Here is an 11,736-nt window from a genome sequence, read left to right on the forward strand (position 1 = left end):
ATTGCAGCAGCAGCAGCAGCAGCAGGAGCAGGAGAAAGAAGATTGGAGATCTGACTCAGGCTTGGTAGAGTAGAGTAGAGTAGAGGGAGGACTATTGGAGGAGGAGGAGGAGGAGCCTATGTTTGTACGGACTGTAGGGGGCGTTTTTTCCTTCTCCTTTTTTAATACTAAGAGGGTGTTTAGGATTTCTTATTTTATCTTTTTATAAATTTTCATTAATTTAATAAGTTACAGTATTGTGTTTTATGAAACTTTTTCTCTCACAATATAAACAATCTCAAATATCTTATTGTTTTTCAAAAAATTAATAAGTTATAAGTTGCTGAAAATAAGTAATCCCAGACACCCCTTAACACTATACCATGCTTTAAGTAGGTTACATGGATTAATATATAACCAATATGATACATGAATGATATTGTGTCATATGCATAATATAAACGGGTTAATAACACGAATGAAGAATGGCATGACATGTTTAACACGACGATTGAGATATTTATGAAGACAATAAAACAAAAATAAATAACGCATAGCTAACACAGAATCTTAAAGTTTGCAGCAATTTACGCGATATACTGGACATGGGTTTTTACAAAAGGATAAATGATAGATTCACCTACATCATTTCAAGTAAGGGACTTGAAGAGGATGATGTTATTGAATGACACTTCGTCATGCGTATTAGGGGTAGTAAACCGTAGTTAGGCAGTATTTGCTACTTACATCAATCTTCTATGTATCTTGTGCAAGTGGGAGATTGTTGGACTCGGTCTGCCCAAGACACATATTATTATTGATGTGGCTAGTATGTTATGATTCAAGTCGGGTCATACCCAATAACAAGCTAGACAAACACCGATAATATTCGTTTATATATGATGTGATCATAAGTAAATAAATATTGACACTTATGTTATTTGGAAAGGGTTTCTAAATACAATGTACCTGTGAAATGAATAAATCATATGGATGATTTATATTTTGAGAGAAAGCATTCCATAGTGTTATTTAAGATGGTTAAATAACAACATGAGAAAATTATTATCTAGCATGTTGCCTATAATGAGTTATAACACAATATATGTTGTAACACATAAATATATATTTGTATATATTTAGAAAGTAAAAAATAATAAAAACAAGAAAGGAAGGAGGGTGGCAGCCCCCTCCCTCTCTCCTTCATCCTCCTTATTTTATTAATATTTTTACTTAGTGGGTACATGCAAGTAATATGATTGGGGACTTGGGTGGTGAGTTTGAATGACCATCTTCCCCCCCCCCCCCCTTTCTTTCATTCTAACACAATTAACAAAAACCTTTTCTCTCTTCTTCCTCCTCCTCTAATTTTCGGCCAAGGGAAGGGAAACAAGAACAAGGTTTTAAGTGTGCAAATCCTAGCTAGCTAAAAGTGTTAGTCGGAAGCTTGGGGTATGCAAGCTTGAGGGACTCCTATATTGAAGTTCTTACATTTTAATCACCCTCTCCTTCATTCGGTTCTTGATTCTTGAAAGGTAGTTTAACATGCATGGACTTATAGTGACATGCATGTGTTTGATAATATGTATTCCGTATATGGATCCGGATTTGGGTTTTACATGTATAAAATTGGTTTTATACGCCTAAAATTAACAAGATTTAAATCTTTTATCCGCTGCGTTTTTCATAAAATTGGGATTTTATGACTTTGATAATCTTGTTAAAACCCAACAATATAACATTTCACGATTCCTATGTTTGAATCCAATATATTATCCGTTTGTTTATTCTTCTTTATTTGTAGTCATATAAGGGGTTTAGCTCAGAGTAATAATAATAACAATGTAAACAAATATGTAAAAGGATAGTAACACCCCTGAGGTAACATTAAATTTAGACCGAGTTAACAAATTAGACGAAATTGGCAACAGTTGGGAAACATCGAGGGTATAATTGCGAAAAAATATTTTTGGACGAAATTAGCAAATGTGACCAAACTTCAGGGACGATTTTGGCACTGTACTCATGTAATAACGAAAGACTGAAAAGACATGTCTACCCCTGATTTAACGATTTAATTTAACGGAGTTAGTGATTTGGATATAATTGGCAAGAATTGGGAAACGTGGAGGGTCCATATGCAAAAAATCAACTTTTTGGACTAAATTCGCATTATTTGCCAAACCACAAGAACGAAAATAGCACTTTACTCTTTCAAAAATTTGGTTCTCATATGTGGCTGTACAAGTTTTTGAGAGATTTTTAAGAGTTAACTGCTAAGATCATACGTAGCACGGAGTGGGGCGCTTTCTCCACCCAAAGAGCCAGGAACACCGCCCATGGGGTGCTTGGGGAGGGGGGTGGGGGTTCTCACAAAGCGCTTGTGGGGGAGAAAAGGTTGATGGTGATTGGTTGCTTTATTATTATTATTATTATTATTATATATAAAAATAATAATGAGGTAATAATTTAAAGAGACTTCATCCGCTACAGCTTTTTAACCAAAAGCCTCTATGGTGACACGGCGTCACATAACACAAAACGCCCTCATAGAAGCTCCATCCAATAAACATGATCAAATAACGTGTAAAGAATAATATGAATTGTATTCATTCAAATGATATAGTAACACATACATACATAATAAATTACCAATACAATGTAAAACCAAAGCCCATAACTATTAGGTTGAACCATTTTTAGACTATATATACATTTGGCACACTTTTTTAGGAGGTATTTGGGATACCTTATCTTTATCACCTTATAACTTTTAGGAATTTTTACATATATCCCCTCATTAAGCTTCTTAATTATATATCTCCTCAATGTTAAAATATTAATTACATATTCCCCCTTTAGTATGCAATTACCATTTTACCCTATTATATGACGAAATTTGTTCATATACCACCCATGCTAGAAATATTTAGCTTATTAACTATGTAAAAAATATTTTTGATATTTGCTAATGATTAAAAAATTGACTCCAATAATGTGTTAAAAATAATGATATTAATAAAGGGATTAAAAGTTTTATAAACGTTTACAAATAGTTTAGATGAATTTCAACTTGTATCATTTAAGATTTCAGTACGTCGAGTGATGTTTCGGAAATAATATCCATAAATTTAAATTATTAAATCTAGGCATATGTCCATTTGAGTAAGTCCAAATAAACAACTCAGACTACTACTTCTTATATTAACTAACTAGCTTTTGAACCCGTGTATTACACGGGATTTGTCAAATGACTGAAATTTAGGTATTTAATCATACGTAATTAAGGGATTTTATTTTGAATTTATAGATTAATTTTAATATAATCACACACACTTCAAATGTTACATATTTAAATTTTATATTTCTTAAGATTGAAATAATGTTTTAAGATAACATAAAATCAATTATTGGTACCTAAACATATTAAATATGTTTTATATGATCAATACAAATGTAAGTTAAATAGTGTTTTACAAATTATAAGATTATAAATATTTTATTTATCCAACGAAATTTGAAGTGCACACATAACTAAATATCTATTATAAACATATGTCACTAATTATTATACGATAATTGTTTGTAAATCATTATTTAACTAATTTAATAATTCACTATTTGAATTTAAACTTATTATAGATATTAAATGGTTTATATGTTTTTTTAGAAATTATGATCAAATTTTTTATATCTAATAGTAAAATTAGATGTAATGGGTTAGTAAAAGTTATTGTTATTTAAATTACATTAAATATTTTTTTCATATGGGTTACAACTAATGGGTCATACTAATTAAACCCATGACCCACTGATAGCATGGATTAAGGAGAGTGAAGATTAGAAAATAAGAGAGAAATTATAGTTAAGATTGAATGTGGTTAGGACACATCATCATAATTATTTTTGTTTATTAGTATAGCTAGACTAGATATTCATTTCACTTTTGTAACATTAGCTACACCGAATTACTAACAATAATAATAATAATAATAATAATAATAATAATAATAATAAAAAAGAAATTTTTACATATATCTCCTTTTTAAGCCTCTTAATAGCTTCGATATGTTTGTCTTAGCATGGACTAATAGTTTCGATATGTTTGTCTTAGCACTGACTCACTTTAGGTTAAATTGGGGATATACATAATTATTGTTGTTAGAAAAGGGATACATGTAAATAAGTCTTTAACTAGTTTATTAAGGGTAAAATAGTTATTTTTAAGTTAATTTTAATAAAATAGGAAAATATGTAATATATTGGTTTAGGAAAGAAAAATACGTTATTGATTTTTAAGTGTTGGATAAATATATAATAAGAGAAGTTAGGAAGGTAATATATCTTTTATTAATTTGCAAGATTGTGTTACAAATAATCCCAAACACCCCATCGGAGACAGGGCGAAATATCTATTATCCACATATCATCCTTCCTATTCCTATTCCTATTCCTATTCCTATTCCTCTCATATTCTCCCGTCTTCGCTAATCCTCAATCATTTTCCACAAAAATCACACCAATTTCTTTTCTTTCTGAAATTATTATTATTATTATTATTATTATTATGCATTCAGTAAGCTTAAAGTTGTTTGCGGAATTCACCAACGTCGAATCACGTCACAGGACGCCACTACCTGCTGCCGGAGATGTTCCTGTTAGCCGTCTAAACCACCGGAGGAGGAGGAGCAGGTATTGTAAACTAATAATCGCCGCGCGTGCTTCAGATGCAGAACCAGCAGCAGAATACTTCCTTTTTCGAACGGAATCAAATGTATGCGTTGATGAAACAGCAATTGGAAATTGCCGCCATGTCTGAGGTTATTGGCTTTCAGTTTATGAAATTACCACTCCAATTTTGTGATTAATACTTGAATTACGTACCAATGTTGAAAAAGCGATTTGTATAATTCCGAAGATCTCAACCCCGACCTCGTTAGAACCTCTTGAAATGATGAAGATGATGTGTGCTTGAGACATACGTAAGTATGTTGATTCGATCTTCAACGATTGATCATATAAACTGGGAGAGACGAACTCTTCTTGAACACGTAGATTAGGTACCTAGATGAAGAAGCTATAGACCCCGATTTAAATACCTGCATCACTTCAACTCTACACCAGCCCATATGCTGATTTGGAACCGCATTTAGCTCAGCAACAGCCCATATTCAGCAGCACGGTTCATAACATATAACATATGTTTGATATTGAATTAGAAACATACATGTATTTTAACAGTTTTAATTTTAATACAATACTTTTGTAGAATTATGAAGAGGCTGCTAGAATTCGTGACTCTTTGAAATTATTTGAAGAAGAAGAACCTGTTTTAAGACTTCAAGGTTTGATGAAGGAAGCCGTTGCAAATGAGAGGTTTGGGGTACCAATTTTCCATATTTTTTTGTTAAAACCTGACAATTTTTTTTTTTGTTAATTTTATATGTATGCTTTTTTTTTTTTTTTTATCGTTCATTGTTGCTTTCTGTTATGCTCTTTTAGGATGCCGCAAGATATCATAATCAGATAAAAGAAATTGCTCCTCATTATCTATTGAAATGTTCAAGTGATGTAACAACCTTGGTATTATAACCGTCTTTCTGTTGTTTTTTAGCTCAGTTCTGTTTTAAGAATCTTAGAAGTTTCAACCAATTAATAATTAAAAAAAAATGTTTTTAGGGGATCAGGGTTCAAGCCAAGAGTGTGTACATTGAAGGACGAAGCCAACCTTTGCAAGGTCAATATTTCTTTGCTTACCGAATAAGAATCACCAACAATTCAAACCGACCCGTTCAACTTCTCAAGAGGCATTGGATAGTTACCAATGCTAATGAGAAATCTGAGGATGTTTGGTATGATACTGCGTTGACCATAATACCAAATTCATATATTGACCCTTTTTTTTTTGTAAGCATGACGTAATTTGATATATTTTTGTAGGGGTATTGGAGTTATAGGTGAACAACCGGTTATACTTCCTAATAATAGTTTTGAATATTCGTCAGCATGCCCGTTAACCACTCCTACTGGAAGAATGGTTAGTTTATATTTACTCATTTATTTCTTAATAGGGGTGTTCTTTTCAGAACCAATAATGTGCTGAAAACTGCAAAAACCGCTTTCTTTTTTTTTCATATGCATGTAGATTTCAATATGCCTTAGGATTTATTATAAAAAAAATATGGTGTTGGTTGTTTTTCATCTAAAATGCATATGTAGTCATTTTTATGAAGGAACAAATTCTAAAATTTCATATCTTAATGCTAAAAAGTTATCATTTTTTTCCTGTTCATACGTTTTATTGTTTTTTTTCTTGATTGTTTAATTACATGTAGGAGGGTGATTATGAAATGAAGCATATTGATATAGTGGCGTCCAAGACATTCAATGCGGCTATTGCACCCTTCGCTCTTTCAACGTTAGGGGATGTGCCTGATAACATTTGAGCCGAGGTATAAGATTTGCATGATGTATCTTTACCGCCTGCTTAAATTATTGCAGAAGTTAACTAATCGAAGGTAGTAAATATCGAATTGCGTATCTAGTTTTGTTTTAGGTGACACCGGTTGAGTTTCAGTTTATGAAGTTTTTATTTTTAAGCCATATGGTTTGCGATTTCTGTAGACCATAACAAACCTATTTATGCATGTTTGTGTGCGTATAGACGTATATAGTATTTTGTTTAAATACAAATTTCTTGAACCTGCGGATCTTGTACATGACTAATTTCAACTGTTCTTATGCGGTATGCATGTTGTGTGTTTACATACATTAGTTTTGAGTAATATATTAGAAGATGGGCATACTTGTTAATTACAAGCATTCTAAAGGTAAATACAATTTTGATGTAATGATGTGACTTTCAAAATACGTATATAATGAAAATTAATAACTAGTATTTACACCCGCCGCGGTCTGTAAATTTGGGGAAAAAACTTGAAAGCACAGAGATCGGGACTTGTAGCTCTGTTTAAAAGATCCAATGTGTACCAATATTACTTATCTTAAATAAGCTAGTAATAATTTTCTCACCTAAAACTTGTATACAAACTCTAAAATGGTCTACCTTTGCAAAACAAAAAACTCTATACCTTAGTTCTAGCAACATAAGCTACAACAATTAATGTGGCGCAGCCGTTAAGTTAATTCGTGCATTGTTAGAAGCTTGTAACACGGATTTGCTAATTCAGTAAAAATACCAACTCATTTGTAATTAACTTATTATCAAATACATACACGCTATGCATACCCGTTATACTTGAAGCTTGTAAAGCCACATAACCGAATAATTCAGTAGCAAATACAACGTCCCCTTTGTTTAAAAATCCAGCAAACTTGCCAACCTATTGTAATCCGAGTTTGAGGCCATCATTTTGGGCACCCTGTAAAACCTGCTAAACATATAAATCATTAGCCAAACTTAAGTCAAAACATAGAGACAAAAACAGTGCAGAAAAACATACAAAACCACATCTTTCAACATGGCCTTGATTAACTTGCCATGGAGTTGTCAGCTAAATTTCAAATTTTTATTTACTTACATGTTTTGAGTATAAAAAAAGAAACAAAAAAACAAAACAAAACCTTACCAGCATCTCTAATTGTCTTTGATACATGAAAAGTCATTTTAGATCATCATGTTCCACACCATATAAAACCATAACCTGCAAAAAGAGACGAACACCATCACTATAAATTAAGAGATCCAAAATGATTAGATCTTTTTCATAAACTCCATAAAAAACTTTCAGCAAACCTTCCTCATTTATTATTGGAAATGCATAATTTATAGTAAGCATGTCTACGGTTTTTGCAATTAGGCTGAGGGGTGTGGGGGGCGCGAGAGGGGGCGCGAGTGGGGGCGCCAGCCAATAATATTGTGACGTGTGGCAGAGAGAGAAACTTGATAAGATGGGTGTTGGTTGTGGTGCTCGCGCCCCGGGCCATGGTGTGGAGGGGCGCGAGAGGGGGCGCGAGCGGTTTTTTTTTTTTTTATAAATGTATTAAAAAAACGTATTATTAAAAAAACTCATAAATTATTTAAAAAAACACACATTAATTAAAAAAACACGTTAATATCTAAAAAAAATTAAAGTACTAAAAATATTTGATTTTTACGATTTTTACGATTAATCGATTTTTACGATTTCATGTGCAACCCCAACAACATCCCCCTGCTATTCATACGCTCCCGTTTTAAAATATGTTTTGTAATAAAATTGAAAAATATTTAATGCTTTTGAGTATGTGTTGAAAATGAGAAAGATGGTTGCGTGTTGAAATGTTATATATGAATGACAATTTGTCTTTTACTTGAAAAATAACTCTATATATGAGAAAGGTGTACAAGTAATAATTATTGCATTGCGTAAAACAACACTCTCTGTATGGAATGGTTGTACATCGTCGGTGGTTGAATTGAAGCTTTTCTGGCAATTTTGGTAAGTTAAATTTCACATGTCCGTTCAGTTCAGATATGTAACGTTGTAGTCGATTATTAATAAACCACTATAATTTTTAAGGAAGATTTACCATTTAAATTGGAAGAAATCCCAACAAATTATTGAATTTAGTGCTGCAAACAAATCAAATATTATTTGAGTTTGACTACGAATATATATATATATATATATATGAGCTGAAACAATCCCAAGATACCCAATATGAGCCCAACGGCTCTATTTATGCATCCCAAGACACCCCTCACGCTCAATCTGTCCGCGAGACCCCTTGCGCCTGCCTCTTTTTCCGCGCTCGCGCCCCTCTCGCGCCTCGGTGGTGTGGTGCTCGCGCCCCGGGGCGCGAGCGGCTGGCCTCTTGCGCCCTTTCTCGCGCTCCACACCCCTCAGCCTTAGGGTTTCCAGTTTTCCACGCCCACCTGATGGAACAGCACACCCGACAACAGTAGGTTAACCAACTCACCCACCCTTTTCCGGTCAGACCTCTGCAAAACACCACTAACACACTCAAGCATTTAACAAAATTCACTCAGGCATTTAATCAAACACCTAACATGCAGGTAAAAAAAGCAAAGACAAAACAGAAAAAAACATGAAAATCGAGACCATTCATGTAATTAATCTATATCTAAAAGTCAATTATCGAGAATCCATGTTTTCTAATTAAACCTCAATTCTCAAAAAAGAACAGACATATACAACACATATCCAAAAGGAATTCCCTGCTCGCGAAAATCACTTTGTAGGAGATAGGGAACCAAAGCCTGGGTGCAATGAATAATAGATATGCAACACCGCTGTTCGATTACGATTACATGCCTCACCACCATTGGCTTCATCATTGTTGAGGTGAGAGAGAAGATGAGATAAAAGAGGATTTTGATTCTGTATCTCTTTTCTTTTCTTTGTGAAGATGGATGGCTGAAAACTGAAGACACGTGGAGTAGTTAGTGGGATGTGTGGTCCAATAAAAGATGCACTCAATTCAAAAATGTTTTAGAGTAAGAAGATTAGAACGTGTACAATATAAGAAGCCCAGAGTACAAATACAGAAGCTGTTAATAGTTGCAAATTAATATATGGAGTAATATTTAGAAGCCAATGATCCCTAGTTCAAGACTTTAAGTGGTTCAATTAAAAAGAGGTATTGGATTTGAATCTTACCCGCAACAAAATAGGAGTTTCAGGTTGGGGCAATAGGTATCCTCACCTGTGATGGGTTTTCTTTTTAGGGTGGTCTCTGGTACTCGAAGAATGAAGATAATCGAGTGAGCCAGTGGCCTATCAGTGATCCAACTTTCCGTTCAAAAAATAATTAATAATAGTTAGAAAAGCTAGCTTCCCGTTCAAAAAATAATAATAGTTAGAAAAGCTATCTCTAATTTGAGTATGGGTTTAGATAGATTCTGATGAACGGATGTGAGATGATCCATGAATTCATTTTATGGTTGATCTCCCATTTGATTTTTAACTGTATATGATTTAATATAATTTTGACACTATAATATTTGATAAGGTTAGAACCGATTAAACAAAGAGAACTTGCTAAGAGATAGAAGAAAACCAATTTTCTGCATATCCCAGAATGAGATTGGCAGCTAGGTTAGATCAAACTATCAAAACCAAAGTTACACATGACACCCACAAAGTAATAAAAGGCTATAACGGTCCTTGACAATTGAGACATAACCAAAACCAACATAAATAATAAACACACTAAACGATCCGTAACAATACTCCTTCCTTAACCCACTTTTTGTCCTCAAGAAGTGAGTTCCACAAAGTCGGGAAAACGCAGTTTCATTTCATCAAGGAACTCCCACGTAGCTTCCTGAGTTGTTTGCCCCTTCCATTGTACTAGCACCTTCATTGCCGCCCCATTTCCCCGTCTAACTAGCTTGCGATCCAACACCCCACACGGCTGTAACATGAACCGAGCATCTTTTGGAAGTGGTATAATTTTGTCCGGTGGTCCACCTGCATATTTAAGTAAAGAAACATGAAAGACCGGATGAATTTGCGCTTCGTCCGGTAAATCCAACCTATACGCAGCATTCCCCACTTTTTCCACGATCAAGAATGGGCCAAAATATTTAGGAGCGAGCTTCGAATGCTTGTGAACCCTTTGAGTATTTTGCATGTATGGCTGGAGTTTGAGATAAACCCAAGTACCCGTCTCAAATTCTTTTTCAGTTCGGTGCTTATCTGCTTGCTACTTCATTCGGTTTTGCGCTTTCTGTAGGGACTGTTTTAGTAATTTACCGCCATCTCCTGGTCTTGCATAAACTCGTCTACATCCTTATCGGTCGTGTCCTTAGGGATATACGGAATGTGTAAAGGCGGGGAAAACCCGTATAAGGCCTCGAAAGGCGACTTACCCAAGGAAGAGTGGAAGGTGGTATTATACCACCATTCGGCTAACGAGACCCATTTAACCCACGTGTGGGGTCGCTCCATTACCATGCACCTTAAATAGCTCTCCAAGCATCGGTTAACAACCTTCGTTTGGCCATCGGTTTGGGGATGATAAGCCGTAGACAAATTGGCGGCCACCCCTTGTAAATTTAGGAATTCCTTCCAAAACGAGCTTAAAAATATCGGGTCACGATATGAAATTATAGAGTTGGGACATCGATGTAACTTATACACGTTATCTAGAAAAACCTATGCTACTTCCTTAGCCGAAAATGGGTGAGCGAGGACCATAAAACGGCTATATTTAGTTAAGCGATCCACCACCACAAATATCGTATCCTTTCCTTCAACCTTCGGTAACCCCTTTACAAAGTCATCAAAATGTCGGTGAATATAGTGTCGAGAATAGGCAATGGTTGCAACAGTATCGGTGATGATACGTTCTCGTGTTTAGCTCTCATGCACACGTCACAACCCCTTACCAATTGTCTAACCCCCTTTGCCATCCCCTTCCAATAGAACAATCATTTCACTCTTTGCACAGTAGCCTTAACACCCGAATGCCCACCGATTGGAGACTCATGGCACACTTTAATAATCTCCATTCTAAGTTCTGTGTTTTCCCCTACCACCATTCGATTCCTCCTTGTTATCCACTTACTAGTCCATGCAAACTTTTTTAGATTCTCACCTACCTTTAGTTTGTGAATTAAATTTTGCACCTGCACATCTTGGGCCTGGCTGTCTAGTACCCTTTTCAACAATAGGGGTTTAATCTGTGAAATGGCGGTGGTGAATAGCGTGATCCCCTGGACTCGTGACAATGCATCAGCGACAACATTTTCCGGGCCCTTTTTATACTCAATGGTATAATTGTATCCCA

The 11,736-nt window shown here is 34.6% G+C and overlaps 1 protein-coding gene across 1 annotated transcript; it reads left to right on the forward strand.

Annotated features, from left to right (window-relative positions):
• The first annotated feature begins 4,724 nt into the window (after positions 1-4,724).
• LOC143613272 (uncharacterized) lies at positions 4,725-6,599 on the forward strand. Its single transcript, XM_077087027.1, has 6 exons — positions 4,725-4,799; positions 5,249-5,362; positions 5,482-5,562; positions 5,659-5,831; positions 5,920-6,016; positions 6,315-6,599. Exons 1-6 carry the CDS (start codon positions 4,752-4,754, stop codon positions 6,423-6,425), a joined length of 624 nt encoding a protein of 207 aa, XP_076943142.1. The 5' UTR covers positions 4,725-4,751; the 3' UTR covers positions 6,426-6,599.
• Positions 6,600-11,736: the final 5,137 nt, after the last annotated feature.

The sequence above is a fragment of the Bidens hawaiensis genome, unplaced genomic scaffold, assembly GCF_021521415.1.
Source record: "Bidens hawaiensis isolate Kalapana, Puna unplaced genomic scaffold, B.hawaiensis_p1.1 tig00036989_1, whole genome shotgun sequence".
In the NCBI taxonomy this organism is placed as follows: Eukaryota; Viridiplantae; Streptophyta; class Magnoliopsida; order Asterales; family Asteraceae; genus Bidens; species Bidens hawaiensis.